Here is a 19,487-nt window from a genome sequence, read left to right as displayed (position 1 = left end):
ACATACCAAACATTTTGACAAATGTACATTTTCTTTTGACATATAATACCCGTCTATGTTGAGTTTATGTACTCCTCTCAGTATATTTCAATGTTTTTATTTTTTGTTCATGTTTAATATATAATTAAATAAATACATTTAATGTGAAAGTCCATTTTAAAGATCCAGTGCAGTCAAAAATGTGATTTGTACTTTATTTGTATAGCAACAATAATAACAATATTACACATCAATACAGGGACATTCCTGTAAATACAATGAAAAAAAATCAATGATATTGAACAACAGGCAAACCTGGTGGGGTTGAGTTTGGGCCTGCCTGGTGATGTCACCAGGTGGTAAATTAATTAATAGACCAATAAGAAAGAGAGTTCCAAACCCCTCTGCCAATAACAGCCAGTTTTCGGTTTCCCCCTCCACACGCAGACCACTTCCAGATAGTCCTAGCAACCTTTTTGCTTGAGAAATCACTCTTTGCTAAGAAGCTATTTTTGTTAATTTTTTACCATTTTAATTGAAACGATCATAGTACTTAATTGTTACCCAGAAATGATTTGATATTGAGATAAAAACATCTGCATATGACCTTTAAACAAGAAAATGTTACATCACTGGACTGAGAATGACATATGTCATTAGAAATGAAGCCAGCATAAAGGTTTTATAATTCACTGTATTAAAGTGTAATACACGTTGTATAAATGAACCCTTTTTCGACTGATAAATTACAAAGATGTATATGAACAAACTGTCAAAATAAATATATGTACAACAAGCAAATGTACCAAAGAAAAATGTTTTTATTGGAATACTGTACTACAAAATGAATGAAAGTGAATGGGCTGAGGGTGTAGGCCAGGTAGTTGCGGTCAGCCAGGTCACCAGTGATACAAGTCACTAGGGAGATGACCTGGAAACTAGCCACTAGGGTCAACAGTGAGCATCCGCCTCTGATTCCAAAGGTTGCAAGTCTGAATCCAGCAATAGAAAGTTGTTTGATATGTTTGTTTTAAGTCTTTAACCCTTCCTTAACCATTCAGAGTTAATGTTATATGAAATGAAATGTTATATGTTTGAGAAACATGGATGGACGTCTAATTCTGATGTAAGACTGTGAGAGATTGTTGGTAGTGGCTTCCGGACAGCGCCCCCTGTCTGCTACCCACTCATTTTAGAAAAGTCGTTCCACTTAAGGCTACACAGCCATCTTGTGGCGAAAAAACGTGAAAAACATACAATAAAACATGGTATCATTTACAAAGAAAGGACTGGATAACACAATGTACTATTCTTACATTCACTGTACTTTGTGTTAGACTTTACACTCAAAATAAAATCAGATAAAATAGCATATATGATGTTTGCACTCAGCCTACATTTCCCATGACTAGGAAGGCTGTCTGTGCGTGCGGACTCTTTGCACAGCTCCTGCTGTCCGATTTCACAGATCTGTAAACACTCGGGATGGGACCAACACGTGCTATGTGGTCTGTATATATAGGTTTTGGGGTGATGATGCTGCGAACGTGTGCAACTGCTGAGCAATATGTTGCTTATGCATTTAACCTTGGTTTTATTTTGGCTTAAAGGAGACGCAACAAAGTGGTAACGCGACATGGCCCGTGCAAATAGTTAGGTTTACTATAGCTTTAAGAATGCAAAATCGTGTCTGGTTCTTTAAAAATGGATATTGGTTTATTATTATAGTGAGAATTAAGAAAGTTTTTTATTTATTATTATTGATCAATAAATTAATGCTTATAATTTGCGGACAAGGCCCGAATTCTGTGAATTATGTCACAGTCGGATTACGGCCTTTAGCTAGCAATCCAAGCGTTTGATCGATGTATCAAATGTAATCATTTTTTCCTGTCAGTACAGTATCAGAGAAAGTCATAAATACGATACGGGGCAAAAGGGTAGGAACCAGGAACACGCGGTGATGGAGCCGCAAATCGGCGATAACAATAAAAGGGAAGAGCCCGAAGACAAGGCCACGGTCCAATCCCCGACTTCGAGTGCAGCGGTCACCCCGCGCAGGACTTCGAGAGACCGCGGAGTCGGCCGGAAGAAGGGGGTTTCTCCTTCGCCGTGTACGAATGGAGCAACATCAGGCACTCCGAGTTCTGGACGAGTGTTACGAGACCGGTCTACACGAACGGTACCAGCTTGGTTGCAGAGCGAGAAGAGTGACGATGCAGAAGAATTGTGCCCCGACAAAGCCGTAAACCGCCGGAGGAAGGCTGCTTGTCCACGACCCAGGAAAAATGCCTCCTCTGCAGCTCCAGCAGAGAGTACAGAAGAGGTCGGGAATGACGACAGTAGTCAAGCTCATGAGTACGTTCGTATACGCCTTTAGTACACCATACATTGCAATATAGCCGTGTCCTCTGCAATACACGTAACATCTTTAAATGCCTGTGAAATTGTTAGCCAGCAAAGTTTGCTTATCAACATTTTAATGCCATAAAACCGGTTGAATGCATTGTTGCTAATTGTATTCTCTGAAATGTACGTATTCCAGCACAGTTCCTTTTTATATAAGGGACGAGGAATAGGGAGGGGTAATACCTGGTTTTAATGTCTAATGTACTTTACCTGTTCTCTCCTAATTCCTGGTGCGAGCGGTTTTTGTCAAATTGTGACCTGTATGTAGCAGTCTTGAACCACATCAACTCATGATGATGTCACATAGCTAGATTAACAGAGTTTGCAGAGAAGTTCACTATTTTGATAACTATCTTTCTCTGCAGCTCAGGGGACCAAAAGAAACCCACTGTTCAAGGTAGGTGACCACCCTCATACATTGCTTGATAAAACTAGACAGACGTGTGTCTACAGTAACAAACAAATAAGACTTGTTTGCAGTGTTCTAATTCAAGGTGTGTATGATGGCACTCACTTTGCCCCTTCCAGCCCCCCCTGACTCACAGAATGCTCAGGCGCGTGCCAAGGCCCCTTCTGCCCGGGGTACAAGGGGGTCCGCCAAACCTGTGTGCAAGAGTGAGCCTGGCACCGACACCCCAACCGGTAGGCACACCAACCAGCTAAATTGTGTTTGGGATTAAACTGGGTGGGGCTAACAAGGTCTTGGGTTGCATGGACACCTGGGGTTCGATTTCTGGTCGGCTACCTCTATTCTGTGGGGGTTGGGCCGTTCCCGAGACAGAGAGGAATGTGGGATCCTGAAAAGCCCAATTAAATTGTAATTGTTGTATTGACATTATGTGATTTATTTTTCCAGTGGTGGTGGAGGCAAAGGTAGTTGAAAAGAAGACAGTTGGGATGTGAGTATACACACGCATTCTTACTCAGTGTGTGTGTGAGAGAGGGGCTTGGGGCTGTCTCTCTGTGCTACCGTAGTAACACTGCCTCCTCTCGCCTCAGTGAGAAAAAAGAGGAGAATGAGGAAGATGTTCTCTTGGGAGGAGAATATGAGCCTCCTTTCCAAGATGACCCGAAAGACCTCAGCTTACAGCCACGGTCACAGAGGTAATGTTGGCGAGACAGCAGTGTGTGTTGATCAGAATAGGCAATAAGCAATGGTCCACAAATGTTTAGCTAGTGGAGGTGTGGTACGATCATTGTGTGTGTGTAAGGCTATGAGTTTGAGCACTGTGGTTGTTGCAGTGGGGAGGAGGTAATCAGCAGTGACGATGACATTCCCTTCAGAGATGACCTCAACGACCAGAGCTACAACCCAGAGGCTGAGACTACTAGGTGTGTGTGTGTATATGTGTCTGTCGTAATGCATTCCATTTGTGAGTGTGTGTATGTCAGCTTCAATGAATTATTCCCTTTTTGTGAATAGGGGTGTGTGTGCGTGCATATAAATGTTTGTTTTACCCATGTGACCTGTCTGTTGACCTTCCAAATGGATCCTCCGTCTCTCAGGGATGTCCCCAAACCACGGCGCAAACCCCCTCAGAGACAGAAAGAGAAGGAACCAGGAATCAAGATAGAGGGCACGGATGTGAAGCTGGAGAATGAGTTCGGAGAGGGGATGTGCCCAGAAAGTAAGCACCCCCAACCTTCTCCCAAAGTGTGTACTTTCACTCTCCCCATCATGTATTTAAAAGCTTTGGAAGTAGCTGGTGTTTCCACCATTGTTAAATCCATAACGGAGAGTTTGCAATTTCAGACTTTAAAGGAAGGGTGTGCAAGGGCAGACTTCTTTCACGTTAATGGACATTTTGGTTTGGTCTCTTGATTTAACTACTTGCTTGAATAGAGTTCTCCAACTTCTTTTATTCTCTCCATTTCCCTCAGGAGAGGCAGGCGAAGGAAAGATGATAAAAGTCCCCGGCTCCCGAAAAGAAGGTAAAGTTGACATTGCTGTTCAACTGCAACAATACGCTTTATATATATATATATATATATATCTTTTTTTACAGTCAACTAACAAAACATTAGTGAAATCATATGTATAAAAGCCAAACCCTCACCTCTGACATACATGATGATTGACAATTCTGTCATGTTCCGCCCCCACAGAAAGAAGCCCCCGGTGCAGTACGTGCGTTGTGAGATGGAGGGGTGTGGCACAGTCCTGGCTCACCCTCGCTACCTGCAGGTCTGCCATAGCAACTGTAGTGGTCGCCATGGTGACGATTAAGCACCCAAGCTATTCTAAGATTGCGTTGTGCACGTACAGGGTTGGGGTCGATTTTAAATTCAGAATTTTTTCAATGCATGCAATTGAATTTCAATTTCACTTCCTGAATTGGGTGTGGAAATGGAATTGACCGCAACACTGGTGAATAGTATTTAGCTTTTTTCCCTCTATCCTTCATCTCTCTCGGACTCTCTTTTTCCTGTAATTCCCAGCACCATATTAAGTACCAGCACCTGTTGAAGAAGAAGTTTGTATGTCCTCACCCATCCTGTGGAAGACTCTTCAGGCTGCAGAAACAGCTACTTCGCCATGCCAAGCACCACACAGGTAAACACACACGGAGAGATCCACATACACCCACACCGAATACTATGTCTCACTATCCTCACTTAACATTTACATTCACACACAGGTACATTACATACATACATACATACATACATACATACATACATACATACATACATACATACATACATACATAACCAGCGCTTGACCTGTCATTGTTTTCTGTGTTGAGCTACTGCTAACTCACTCTGTTCCCTCTCTCAGACCAGAGGGACTACATCTGCGAGTTCTGCGCCCGCGCCTTCAAGAGCTCCCACAATCTGGCCGTGCACCGCATGATCCACACCGGAGAGAAACCACTGCAGTGAGTTTCCATCTCCAACCTCATTTACTTGGTTGTTCATTTATTTACAGTTGAAGTTTACATACACCGTAGCCAAATACATTTAAACAAAGTTTTTTACAATTCCTGACATTTAATCCTAGTAAAAATTCCCCGTCTTAGGTCAGTTAGGATCACCATTTTATTTAAGAATGTGAAATGGAGAATGATTTATTTCAGCTTTTATTTCATCACATTCCCAGTGGGTCAGACGTTTACATGCGACCAAATACTAATTGGGTGTATTGTGTATTGTTTAATTTGGGTCAAACGTTTGGGGTAGCTTCCCACAATAAGTTGGTTGAATTCCGGCCCATTCCTCCTGACAGAGCCGGTGTAACTGAGTCAGGTTTGTAGGCCTCCTACAAATGCTTTTTCAGTTTTGCTCACAAATTTTCTATAGGATTAAGGTCAGGGCTTTGTGATGGACACTACCATACCTTGACTTTGTTGTCCTTAAGCCATTTTGCCACAACTTTGGAAGTATGCTTGGGGTCATTGTCCATTTGGAAGACCCATTTGCAACCAAGCTTTAACTTCCTGACTGCTATCTTGAGATGTTGCTTCAGTATATACACATAATTTTCCTCCTCATGATGCCATCTATTGTGTGAAGTGCACCAGTCCTTCCTGTAGCAAAGCACCCCCACAACATGAGGTTGCCACCCCCGTTCTTCACGGTTGGGATGGTGATCTTTGGCTTGCAAGCCTCCCCCTTTTCCTCCAAACATAACGATGGTCATTATGGTCAAACAGTTCTATTTTAGTTTCATCAGACCAGAGGACATCATTTTCTGGCATTTTCCAAGCTGTTTAGAGGCACAGTCTACTTAGTGTATGTAAACTTCTGACCCACTGTAATTGTGATTAAGTGAAGTAATCGGTCAGTAAACAATTGTAAAAATGACTTGTGTCATGCACAAAGTAGATGTGCTAACAGACATGCCAAAACTATAGTTTGTGAACAAGACATTTTTAGAGTGGTTGAAACACTTAGGTTGGAGTCATTAAACTAGTTTATGTAAACTTCCGACTTCAGCTGTAAATGTTGCACCTGTCTGAACCTGCACCTCATCTGACCCCCTGAATGTAGCCTCCTCCTTTTCTCTCTTACATTCTACTTCACTCTCCCTCACTTCCTGTAGATGTGAGATCTGCGGCTTCACCTGTCGCCAGAAGGCCTCCCTCAACTGGCACATGAAGAAGCATGACGCTGATGCCACCTACCAGTTCTCCTGCTCCATCTGTAACAAGAAGTTTGAGAAGAAGGACAGTGTGGTGGCCCACAAGGCCAAGAGTCACCCAGAGGTGCTCATTGCCGAGGCCCTGGCGGCCAACGCCGGGGCCCTCATCACTACCCCCGCCTCCCTGCTGGAGGCCTCTGGAATGGGTTCTGTCGGGAACCAGGGGGAGCTGGTACGACTGGAGCCTGCCCAGCAGATGACTCAAGTGGGGCAACAGGTGGCTCCGCTGGGGCAGGTGACCCAAGTGGGCGAACAAGTGACACACATGGGGCAACAGGTAGCTCAGATGAGTCAGGTCAGCCACCAGGTGGTAGTAGTGAGTCAGGACCAGGGCCTCCATGCCATGCAGATGCCCCTAACCATCGCCCTGTCTCCCATCGACCCCCCGTCGCCCTCCGACACCCAGCAGCAACCCCACCACACCCTCCAGCTCCAGATGCCCCTTCATTTTGTTCAGCAGCATCAGCAGCAGTCGCAGCAGCAGCAGGCCCAGATCCAGCAATTAGCCCTTCATTCCAGCTCGGTGGTAACCCAGCAGCATCAGCCCCACCAGCTCCAGCAAATGACCCTGCAGTCTTATCAGCAGAATCAGCAGCCGCAGATTCTCCACATGACCTTCCAGAACGTCGACGGGTCACAGACCCATCTCCAGCAGATCCCCCTGTTAGCCACCCCCCAGCAACTCCAAACCCTCCAGAGTAGCTCCCATATTTCTACTGCCAACCTCCCTCTCATGGCCCAGGTCCAACCACAACCTCAGGACATTCAGCTTCAGGACCCAACCACTGTGGGTTGTAGCGAAAGCTACACTCTGGACGATTCTGTTCCCTCTGCCTCCTCTCCTTCCCCTAACACCCTTCAACAGTGTGAGACTGTGGGGGAGGGAGAGGTAGTTTGGGAAGGGGGCGGAGAGGGAGATGGAGTAGAAGAGGGGGATGTCTTGACTGATGCCACAGAAGTACACATGCAACATGTACTTATCTAGACTAGTCTGCGTGGGTGGGGTGGGAGACTAGTCTGCGTGGGTGGGGTGGGAGACTAGTCTGGAAATTCAAACTGAATTCAGCTCTGTTTCACTGTACTATCACTAATTAGGAAAGTGAAATAACATGATTCAGTCTGGATTTAGGTTAGGGGAAACTGCGAACGATGTGGAAAGACAGTAATTAAGGGAGAGGTCTAGCTATGTCCCTCCTAATGTATTGTGGCATCATTTGAAATATATAGGATCACAGAAGTATGTATTTATAGTCACTTTTGGTAGCTTTTTAGATCTACCCGCATCAGGGCAGTTGTGTGTGAGTTATTGCCTTTGTACATAAAGTGATTTAGCCATCTATACCCATCAACTGGCCTTCTGTGTTTGTGTGTTAGATTAGTGTTTTCATCAGGGGCTGGTGGGAGGAGCTATACGAGGATGGGCTTATTCAAATCAAATGTATTTATATAGCCCTTTGTACATCAGCTGATATCTCAAAGTGCTGTACAGAAACCCAGCCTAAAACAGCAAGCAATGCAGATGTAGAAGCACGGTGGCTAGGAAAAACTCCCTAGAAAGGCCCAAACTTAGGAAGAAACCAGGCTATGAGGGGTGGCCAGTCCTCTTCTGCCTGGGCTGGGTGGAGATTATAACAGAACATGGCCAAGATGTTCAAATGTTCATAAATGACCAGCATGGTCAAATAATAATAATAATCACAGTGGTTGTTGAGGGTGCAACAGGTCAGCACCTCAGGAGTAAATGTCAGTTGGCTTTTCATAGCCGATCATTCAGAGTATCTCTACCGCACCTGCTGTGTCTAGAGAGTTGAAAACAACAGGTCTGGGACAGGTAGCACGTCCGGTGAACAGGTCAGGGTTCCATAGCCGCAGGCAGAACAGTTGAAACTGGAGCAGCAGCACAGCCAGGTGGACTGGGGACAGCAATGAGTCATGCCAGGTAGTCCTGAGGCATGGTCCTAGGACTCAGGTCCTCCTCCTCCGAAAGAGAATTATAGAGAGCATACTTAAATTCACACAGGACGTCATTGTAATGGCTGGAATGGAACTGAGTCAAACACGTTGTTCCCGTGTGTTTGACTCTGTTCCAATATGCCATTACAATGAGCCCCTCCTCCCACCATCCTCCTCTGGTTCTCATGATACCAGTATCACAATACTACAGTCCTGAATTTTCCATGGCAAACAAAGAAAACAGGAACAAAACACCCGTATGCACTGACATTAGGGCCTAGATTCTATCAGATCTGTGTTAGCCAACACCCTTATAGTGGTGTTGGAACTGCGTTATAGCTGTCCAATCCACCAGCGGCTTGCGGCATTATACAAAGAGTTGACACTGGCTGTACAGAGTCACATTGAAAGAAGTCCCCGTGCAGCCTTGTTTACAAGTTCGAACACTGGAACTTGATCTAGCCCGAACCATGATCAGGTTGATAGAAATTCTCAAATTTGTTGAATGATTTTCAATCCGAGTCTCATTGTTTCTATATACCCTCTACAACTTTCTCAGTCTGAACATCTAATGCAAGTGGGACGGGTGTGTCTTCGTGACAATGACCCCGCGAGCAGCTGCTCACTGACTCGACAGCTCTAATGCAGTTACACCACCGAAACACCAGCTGAGCGGGTGTCGGCTATCACTTGATCTGATCAAATCAAGCCCGTAGATCAGGCATGAGATGTTTACGGCGATGTTACAGAGGTCACCGAAATCACAAATTCAAAGTAAATGCTGCATATGTCGGCTCAATCGGAAATGACTTCAACCACTTTCGAGAACCTCCACGGTCCACTCTAGATTGAATCCTGGCTTTATTTATCCACAGTAATCCAACTAAAAACATTATCACATTTTTCATAGATCCTTCTACATATTACCTTACAAATGGTCAATATAAAAGGCAAATGATTAAGTTGATATGTTGTAGTATGACAGCTATCCCCAGCTTCTGAGCAGCACAACATTTAGAGGAATGTTCATGTATGTCTGCCCTCTTGTGGCCACATTGTGTATGGCATGTATAAGATTTCAGGAAGGTCTGCATCCTTGCTTCAGCAAGGAATTGGGTCAAGTACATCGTAAGTCATTTGAATCTCAGTTTCGCGTAAGGTGTCTACCAGTGGTCCACAAATAACTCACCCTGTGGGACCCCGAGATAAGGTTTAAAGGACACTAAGCTACATCTTCTCATAGGACAGTTCGTGTCCACAGGTGTTACAGACCTTCCTGTAGAGATCCTCTTCATCCACTAGTTCCTCAGGGCCGTGCTGGTGAGCACTGGTGTCCTTTGTCCACACACTGGTCGTCACTGCACGACACAGCTCTGTTCACAAGAGTAAATAACAATCCAATCCATTTAATATGTAAAGTAAGCTGAATAAACACAAGTGATACTTGGCAAGCTTAGTGTGCAGGTGCTTTTAAATCAGTAAAGAAACAAAAACTGCATCAGCCGCTTCCCACAATCCACTGTCCCAATCCCAGTATTTAACTCGTGTTTAAAGAAAATTCACAAAAAAAAAGTGTTACTGACCTTTGACCTTTTTGTTGAAGGCTTCTGCACCTCCCTGTTCTCTCTGGACTCCTTAGCCTCCTCGGAGCACCACTCCTCTAAGGAGCGTTTCTGCTCTCGAGCCAACTGCTTGTGGAATTGTCAGACCAAGAAGACATGGCGCCCAGGCTAACTCAACACTGTCTACACTACTAGTACATTTACATGTGATATTGTAGTCATTTAGCAGATGCTTGTATCAAGAGCAACTTTACAATCAATGCAGAGAATACTGGGAGTCAGTCAGCCAAGGTGCCTTAGTAAAATAAAAACATTATTGATTATTATTGTTACTGATTGTCCTGCTTCTTGTGACAACCTTGATCATTTTTGGATGTTATCGATATTGAGGGTTCATCCCAAAATAGCAGGAGCTAAGTGTGTGTGCTTCCATTGTGACTGATGCCGGAGTGGGTTGCAACTGATCCAAAAAAGTAACCCTGTGCTGCCTCTTCTTTCAATCTTTCTCTAATCAAAGCAAAACTGTTTAAAATCCACTTTAAAATCAATAATTCTACATTTTCCTAAACTCGATCCATAACTTTATTCGTATCTCCAGTTCCTATTCCCATTCATCAGTAAGTGATCACAAACACAAGTTACAAACATTTTAAGCATTTATTTAACAATGATAAATTGTAGCTTATATTTCCAATGGACAGTTTCTTACAGAAAGGAATACGTTTTCAATTAAACTACAAAAAAACATTTCATGTAGAAACTACCAATCTGAAGTATATGTACTGGACTGAACAGAAGTTTGGAAGTGTGCTATAGGTATCCTATAGAATGCTCTCTGGCTATGGTCTGATTATCTTCTCTTCTAAACAGAAGGTTGCACTTGCGCACTCCATTACAGTGACGTAATCATAGGTCGGGAGAAGTTTAAACCCTATTTTACACCAGTCAATTCCTTTTACATCCATGAGGGGGAGTAAATGAGTGCAGAATAAGGGTACAAAAATTGGAACACATTCCACTTTTTCTGTCACACACTAAAACGATGTGAGGGGGCACACACACACACACACACACACACACACACACACACACACACACACACACACAATTGCTGCTGACAGTATCCCTTTGCAAGTCACTCAGTTCAATTTGACCTGTTCTCTCTTCCTCTGCATTGCATAATTCTTCATGGACTTTTTAGGAGGCACTAGGGTGTTACTCAGCCCTACTCTCCTCTTCCTAGACTGCTGACCCTCCTCTTCAGGGTCTCCTCCCTGGTTGTGGTGAAAGTTCTGGCGACCCATGTATGAAAAGCTCCCCGCGTTGGGGTCAGCTTGCTCCGATCTGGGATCGTCACCCGCAGGTGGGTCATAGTCATTGGGAATGATGGAGCTCTGGAGGTCGCTGTCATGAGCAAACTTGCATTTGATCCCGAACCTGCAGCGTCCGTCCTTCCTGTACGCCACGCACATCCTCTTGCCTCCTATCTGGGAGGGCCGGGCCAGCAGAGTGAGAGGGACGTGCTTCTGCAAGACGTTGAGCTTCTGGTCGGCTTGCGCCTTGAAGGGGTTGGCGAATACGCCACTCTTGGACGAGGCCCCGAGGGGTGGAGGGGGGAGTTTGTGGGAGAGGGAACTAGCGGGTGCGGGGAAGAGAGGGGTCCGGGACTCAGAGGGGGGTGCCATACAGGCAGGAGGAGGGCGTTTAGGTTTTAGTTGAGATACGGGGTCTCCCTCTTCCTCTGGGTCGAAGTCACAGTCTGACTCACTGGAGGCTGACCCGGACTCTAGGAGGAAATTGCGGCCCTTCTTCTGGGTCTCTCCATCCACCTTGCTCTCAGTCCTTCAAATAAACAACATGTATAAATGATCTGGTATACTAGCTGTAGTGTAAAGATCTTAGCCGAGAATTAACAAAGGATTCAAATATTTTAGCGGTTAACTGTATGGATAAAAGGCAACCTTGTGCTGCCCTCTTCATTGACCTGTCAAAGGCTTTCCATATTTGTGATCACTCACTGCTAATCCAGAGGCTTTCCTCAAAATGGTCTAGACCAGGCTGCATGTAACTGGTTTAAAAATAACTCGTCATGTGTATCTACTTAACGGTGTTAAATCAGGTTTCCCGGATATTAAAGAAGTTGTCCCGCAGTTGTCGATTTGGGTCCTGTACTTTTTACTGTTTACATTCAATTACAACCTGCACTTAATATGCCAATGATGTGTTGGTGTTGTGGTGTTGGGTATGCTACTGCCCCCACGGTTGAGAAGGCTCTGTCTGAACCACAGTCTGCCTTCATTGTACTACAGAAAAACGTGATTGACCTGAAATGAGTAATGAATGCAGGTAAAACTAAACTTCTCTAGAGCGCATAAAAATAACTCTGATGATCAAAGCATATGTACTTTGGATGGTGCCCATATCGCTCGTGTCCCGGCTTACAAATATCTAGGCATCTGGATAGATGAGAAGCTCTCTTTCAAAAAGCATATCGACAAATAAGTGCAGAAGTGGAGAATAAAAACGGGATTCTTCTATAGAAATAGATGCTGTTCCTATCGGTCCTAGACTATTGGCGACGTCATCTATAGGAACACAGCTGCCACTTCATTAAAGCCGTTAGATGCAGTTTATCATAGCGCACTGCGCTTTATACGGCCCGACAATTTTAGGACTCACCACTGCATTCTCTACCAGAAAGTTGGCTGGCCCTCGTTTGATGTCACGTAGGTTGATACATTGCTATGTTTTCGTTTATAAAAGCTATTTTACAAAAAGTCCCACTGTACCTAACCCCTTTACTAAACTTCAGACATACGAGTTACCACACCTGGTCTCAGGGATGGGTAACCCAGGAAATTCCTTTGGTCTCGACGGAATTAGGTGAATTAGCTTTTAGTCATCTTCTAAAATGTCCTTAAAATAATGTTTTGGTGCCTCGAAGGCAATTCAGAAAGCTGATTGAGGACCTTATTACTGATTAATGCGTTTGTTTTTTATGACCATGTCTTTATTTCTGCTTGCATTTTGTGTATATGTTTTGATGTGTGTATTTTCTGTCATTTATGTAATTCGGAGAGATCTTGGTCTCAATAGGACTCCCTGATAAAATAAAAGGTTAAATTAAATAAAACTGACTGATACTAGCTCATAGAACAAATCGTATAAGATCTCCTAAACCTGAGTTAACCTTATTTTCTGCATTTATCCACAAACCCTATTCTTTCCCCATAGGAATGGCTGAACGAAATCGGGGTAAAGACTGTTTTATATTCACACATTCAACAGACATTCGCCAAAAGCCATTTAAAATTGTAAAAATCAATAACTAATTTACTGATTATCACAGAAAAAGAAAAATAGAGATGTTTATTCTATAAATGTCTAGCATACTTTTACAACCTTAGTTTTCAATAAACATTCCAGTTTTGATTTGATAGAAATACATAAAATCTATCAAATGCAATTTAAAGCAATATAAATCAATAACTAATTCACCATTTGTCACAGAAACATCACACTACGCATGATTTACTCTATAAAATGTCTAGCATACTTTTACAACTTTCATTTTAAGTAAAAATTCAGTCTAGAGGGCATGTGGTCAAAGTTCTAACGAGTCTGTTATACCCTATTAGAAGGGGCCTGGCATAAAATTATGCATCTTCAGTCATGTTAAATTAGATTACAGGAAAAAACTACAGGATGAAGGGGTCAGGTCTGACTAACAAAGACAGGTGGTTGGATCAAGAGGACCAAGAGGATCAACATGGACATTCCACAGTGGAGATAAGGATAACTAAGAGTGAACCGTAACATACTCCATCCACCATTCAAAAGTTTGGGGTCACTTAGAAACGTCCTTGTTTTTTTGTCCATTAAAATGACATCAAATTGATCAGAATTACAGTGTAGACATTGTTAATGTTGTAAATGACTATTGTAGCTTGAAACGGCAGATATTTAATGGAATATCTACACAGGCATACAGAGGCCCATTATCAGCAACCATCACTCCTGTGTTCCAGTTGTGTTAGCTAATCCAAGTTTATCATTTCGAAATGCTAATTGATCATTAGAAAAACTTTTTGCAATTATGCTAGCATGGCTGAAAACTGTTGTTCTAATTAAAGAAACAAAAAACGGGCCTTCTTTAGACTACTTGAGTATCTGGAGCATCAGCATTTGTGGGTTCGATTACAACTCAAAATGGCCAGAAACAAAGAACTTTCCTCTGAAACTCGTCAGTCTATTCTTGTTCTGAGAAATGAAGGCAATTTCGTGCGTGAAATTGCCAAGAAACTGAAGATCTCTTACAACGATGTGTACTACTCAAACCACAATAGAAAGGAGTGGGAGGCCCCGGTGCACAACTGAGCAAGAGGACGAGTACATTCGTGTCTAGTTTGAGAAAGACGCCTCACATGTCCTCACCTGGCAGCTTCATTAAATAGTACCAGCAAAACACGGCGACTCCGGGATGCTGGCCTTCTCGGCAGAGTTACAAAGGAAAAGCCATATCTCAGACTGGCCAATAAAAAGAAAAGATTAAGATGGGCAAAAGAACACAGACACTGGACATGGCTTTTTCTTTGCATCTCTGCCTAGAAGGCCAGCATCCTGGATTTGCCTCTTCACTGTTGACGTTGAGACTGGTGTTTTGTGGGTAATATATGAAGCTGCCCTCTATCAAATCCAAACTGGAATTTTTCATTTAAAAAAAAGATTGTAAAAGTATGCTAAACATTTATAGAATAAATCATACCTAGTTGATGTTTGTGACAAACGGTGAGTTATTGATTTATACAGCTTTAAAATTGCATTTAATAGATTATGTATTTCTATCAAATCTAAACTGGAATTTTTCATTTAAAAAAAAAGATTGTAAAAGTATGCTGGACATTTATAGAATACATCATATCTAGTTCAATGATTCTGTGACAAACGGTGAATTAGTTCATGATTAGTTCGTTTGTAAATGGCTTTTGAAGAATGTCAATGTGTGAATATAAAACCAACTTTACCTCGGTCTGAACGAACCAGAGGTAACTAATTCCCGGGTTTTAGGACAACTTGGCGAGCTCTATGGAACACACGTCTATCTTTTCAATGATTCTTCCACAAAGAAATACTTGCTCAATTGTATTCCTGAATTTAACTTACTAACTTACTTCTTGTTGTTGTTTCCAATATCCCCGTCGCTGTCAGAATCAGAGGACACGCCATAGCCAACGAGAGAATTCATGTGTCAGCTTGCTGCTAGCCTTGCGTTAGCTAGCTAACTAGTATCTATATTTTTCCGTCTCTTCGTCCTTCTTTCGCTTTAATCCAGTCACAAATTGCGGTCTGCGTCTTATGTTTGATTGAACTAGCAGTTATACTCCGTATGAAGGTGTTTTTTTTGCTCAATACATTTATGAATTGTTGTAGTTCTGTTGTTGTAGCTACAATTTGCTAATCCAAATGAAAGTGTAAACACCTCTGGGTCACCGAATTTCGAAAAACTTCAAAATAAAAGTTCCCCGCGTACTAATACTTCTTATTCGATTAGGTTTAACGGCGGTTGGCATCCAGCTCATGATGCATTGCCGCCACCTCCTAGACTGGAGTACAACTCCCTTGTACTTTATTTGAAAAAACACAACAACAAAAAAGAACACCTCCCTACTCCACTATTCAAATCTATTTAGTCCTACCTCAGGCCAACAACCTGAAAGGAAGGGTCACCACCACCACTTAAGACACCCTGTAACTCTTCTGATGTCAAGTCTAGGGCACCCAAATACCTCTCTGCAGCTGCCGCCACAACCTCAATTTTCTGCGACTTTACGTTCCATCCCTGCAGTACAGTTGATAACCATTGCTATACATTTTTTTAAATCCAATCTTACTGAAAGATATATCACTTGTTGGCCTGTCCCTCTTTACTAGTACAGATCTACTACTCACACCACTCCTCTTAGGATTCCTTGACCCGACTTCCTCTACTTTCTTCACTGCCTCAGCATATGACAACTTCTGCACTACTCTAACCCAGGAAATCTCAACCTGCCTCTCTCGCACGGGACATTTCAGATTCCCAGCCCCATGGGCACCCCTTCAATCAACACATACCACTACTTTCCCCAATGCTACACATTCCTTTGTCTCATGTCCTTCTGCACACTTCTCACACATAGGAACCCCCCTCCTACACACTGCTGCCACATGCCCATAAGCTTGACACCTGTAACAATGTAATGTATTCGTCACAAAAGCTCATACAGGATAACTTATATATCCTAATATCACTTTGTTGGGCAAAGACTGGTTTGGGATGTTTTGGACCGCAGAGTGAAGGAAAAGCAGGAAAACTAGTGCTCAGCATATGTGGGAACTCCTTCAAGATTGTTGGAAAAGCATTCCAGATGAAGATGGTTGAGAGAATGCCAAGATTGTGCAAAGCTGTCATCAAGGTAAAGGGTTGCTACTTTGAAGAATCTCAAATATAAACTATATTTTGATTTGTTTAACACGTTTTTGGTTACTACATGATTCCATGTGTTATTTTATAGTTTTGATGTCTTCACAATTATTTTACAATGTAGAAAATAGTAAAAATAAAGAAAAACCCTTGAATGAGTAAGTGTGTCCAAACTTTTGACTGGTACTGTACACACGCACACTCATCACCACGCACACACCCACCACTAAATTGATGTGCACCTTGATCTTGTAAAATCTCATTTGGAGGATCACATTGTATTTATGTGCTTCTTGTTCTTTTGTTAGCCAACAGTTACAGAATGTCTGTTCTGAGAATATTGATGTTCTGCCTAAGGTACCTAGAATAGCAAGCAATTGGTGGCTTTTAAAATATTTAATAATACCCGTGAATTTAAAAGCACTTTGGATGGCCATAGCAATACAAATGAAAAAGAAAGTAATGTGCTCGCAATAGTATTACGTTGAGTGTTAAAATAATGCACTATCATAAAGCTGTACGAGAAGGAAATGGAGGGCATTCTTCACGCACAACAGAAATATCTGTCTCTACAGTACTTGGCATTACATGGAAAGGTTTGTGGACATTGTTCTGAAATATGAATTTTCGAATCATTGTGGGAATTTCAAAGCTCAGGTAGAGGATGATGATAATAATGATAATGCTTAGTGCTTTTCAAGGACCCAAAGTCACTACAATTATAGAAATGAAAAGACAAATAAACAGGAGTCAAAACATCAGACTATACAAAACATGAATGAAGACGGGTGGGCTCAAAGAAGGCAAAGAGTGATGTATGAGTGTATGGGGAGGGTAGGGTCGGGGATTTTGATACAAACCCAGTTCAGGGTAAGGGGCAGGATTGGGGTTAGGACACGAACCCGGTTGTGGGTAAGGGGTAGGTCACCATGCACGCACACACCAGCACCCCCACCCACCACTAAAGCCTGTATTTATCTTTGATTGAATAGGAATATTTTGAGGAAGTGTTATGGCAATGTTATTGCTGCGACGTCTCAAGAGGGACAAACTATAATATTGCAAATTCTTTCTCGTTTTGCAAGCAAATGTATATTTAAGGGATTAAATATACTTCGCTTCAACTCGCCAAGTTCTGGTAGGTGCAAACCCAACCTCGTATTAGGGCTCCTTTATGCTGCTGCTATGTTGAATGTTATTATTATTTATCCTGCTACCAGTCACTTTCTCCTTACCCTTGCCTACATGTACCTATCTACCTTAACCATGCCAGTGTCCCTGGTACTGACCCTGTATATAGCTTACTTTCTCATCTTTTTCTTGTGTGTTAAAAAAAAGACTTTATACTATTTGTTATTTGAATACTGCATTGTTGGGAAAGAGCTAGCAAGTCAGCATTTCACTGTACTTGTGCACGTGACAATAAAACTTGAAACTAATTTGAAACCTGTGTAATAACGTCATTGTAATATTTTAGGAATAAAGTATACTTTTTTTGGACCTAATTTACTTGCATCTCTCTTGATTTTCTAAATAAACATATTGTATGTTTTATTTTTTTCTTAAGTTTCCACCAAAAGGAAGATTGTAAGATATTTGTCTTTTGCATTACACAGTATTTGGGTATGACAATATACTATATGCATCCTATGTCACTGTGCTATATTTGAACCGTAGTGTCCAGGCACCCCATTTTAGCTGTTTGACCTGCTAAAGGTCCAGCAACACTTCTTATGACATAGCTTTTTGTACAAAATCAACACTATTGAGTGTTTTCCACCCCACCTTAGCTGAGACAGGTAGTAGACAGTCCAATACAGGGAATTGCATAGGAGGCTATGAACGGGGCAGAGTAAAAAGCTAGCAACAGCCTGTAGGACACAGTACCCTTGCAAACTTAAGCATATTCGGTTAGTAGAGACCCTGCTGAGTCTTTAGGTGAGACAGGTAGTAAACTTTTCCCTCTAAAGTCAAATATGTATTCCAGTCAATTGCTATTTTCTGTTGCATGGGTAAAATAGTCACAAGATTACATTTTCCCTGATGTAGTTTTACATGTGAAACATAATTTTAATATTATGCACAATGTGAAGCTGCCATTTTTTTTTCGTTATCATACACATTGCGTTTTACTGCAAACTTTGATTTTGAAGGCAAAAGCGGAAACGCTGTACGTCTTAATGCTGCTGGCGAGACGCCAATGTTGCTGAAATGACGCTATTAAGGAACTTGTCCGTATAGTAACGTTAAGTAGCCTAGGTTAATTTAGCTGACCTTCAATTGTGGGAATTCAGCAGAGTTCTCTGAGACATTTTTACAACTCATCCAAACTCTGAAAATAAATACATGGACAAACATGTTAATAATAGGCCTGCATTACGGTAGGCAGCTAATTGTTACCTTGGAAGGCCACGGTCTCTGCGCTGAATAACGGGGCATAGTTTTGGCTCAACTGCGTTGAGAAAAAGAAATATACATCCATATAAGCCAAAATGGCTTCTCTGTGAATTGAACACTATGTCACCCGGAGTATCGAAGTAGTATTACACTTTGGAACATACCTGAATGATGCAAGTCGAGACACATCTGACATTTTGGAAGGAATAAAACGTCTGACATTTTAGTTAATACATTTAATCCTCAAAATGTCCCATTGAACTGGTTTAGCGTGATTTTAGTTTAAGAATTACACTGAAATAGCGCCCCTCAATGTGTTATCTTTCACACTCAAGGCCTCAAGACAATATATGCATTTATATTTTTATTATTGAACCTTTATTTAATTCGACGAGTCAGTTAAGAACAAATTCTTATTTACAATGACGGTCTATATAAAGTCGATTTCACCCTTGGCCTACCAAAACTACATAATCAACTGTTCCATTATTAAAACTATTTATCACCTATCATTTAAAAAATGATTAGTTTGTTTCTGGCTGTAGGCTATTATTGCGAAAGCATTCTAGATGTTTACAGACCT

General features: G+C 42.2%; 2 protein-coding genes across 5 annotated transcripts; one reads left to right on the top strand and one right to left on the bottom strand.

The window, feature by feature from the left end:
- The first annotated feature begins 1,249 nt into the window (after positions 1 to 1,249).
- LOC118361848 (zinc finger protein 410-like) lies at positions 1,250 to 7,878 on the top strand. 3 transcript variants are annotated; one of them, XR_008086310.1, is made up of 11 exons: positions 1,265 to 2,337; positions 2,754 to 2,785; positions 2,917 to 3,030; positions 3,245 to 3,287; positions 3,388 to 3,492; positions 3,631 to 3,720; positions 3,895 to 4,016; positions 4,270 to 4,320; positions 4,495 to 4,573; positions 4,828 to 4,942; positions 5,168 to 5,267. XR_008086310.1 is itself a non-coding variant. In XM_052486597.1 (6 exons), exons 3-6 carry the CDS (start codon positions 4,529 to 4,531, stop codon positions 7,512 to 7,514), a joined length of 1,344 nt encoding a protein of 447 aa, XP_052342557.1. In that variant the 5' UTR covers positions 3,920 to 4,016; positions 4,270 to 4,320; positions 4,495 to 4,528; the 3' UTR covers positions 7,515 to 7,878. The 3 variants fall into 3 exon arrangements, 1 of the variants encoding a protein (XP_052342557.1); XR_008086309.1 differs by having other exon boundaries at positions 1,250 to 2,337; positions 4,495 to 4,942; positions 5,168 to 5,202; XM_052486597.1 differs by lacking the exons at positions 1,265 to 2,337; positions 2,754 to 2,785; positions 2,917 to 3,030; ... (1 more) ...; positions 3,388 to 3,492; positions 3,631 to 3,720 and adding an exon at positions 6,431 to 7,878 and having other exon boundaries at positions 3,920 to 4,016.
- Positions 7,879 to 10,687: 2,809 nt separating this feature from the next.
- Positions 10,688 to 15,522, bottom strand: LOC118362938 (uncharacterized). 2 transcript variants are annotated; one of them, XM_035743674.2, is made up of 2 exons: positions 15,216 to 15,522; positions 10,688 to 11,886 (listed from the first exon to the last, which is right to left on the bottom strand). In XM_035743674.2, exons 1-2 carry the CDS (start codon positions 15,287 to 15,289, stop codon positions 11,184 to 11,186), a joined length of 777 nt encoding a protein of 258 aa, XP_035599567.1. In that variant the 5' UTR covers positions 15,290 to 15,522; the 3' UTR covers positions 10,688 to 11,183. The 2 variants fall into 2 exon arrangements, with proteins under 2 accessions (XP_035599567.1, XP_052342558.1); XM_052486598.1 differs by lacking the exon at positions 15,216 to 15,522 and adding an exon at positions 14,479 to 14,657.
- Positions 15,523 to 19,487: the final 3,965 nt, after the last annotated feature.

The sequence above is a fragment of the Oncorhynchus keta genome, chromosome 29 (assembly GCF_023373465.1).
Source record: "Oncorhynchus keta strain PuntledgeMale-10-30-2019 chromosome 29, Oket_V2, whole genome shotgun sequence".
Taxonomy (NCBI): Eukaryota; Metazoa; Chordata; class Actinopteri; order Salmoniformes; family Salmonidae; genus Oncorhynchus; species Oncorhynchus keta.
This window is presented reverse-complemented; position numbering and strand designations above follow the sequence as displayed.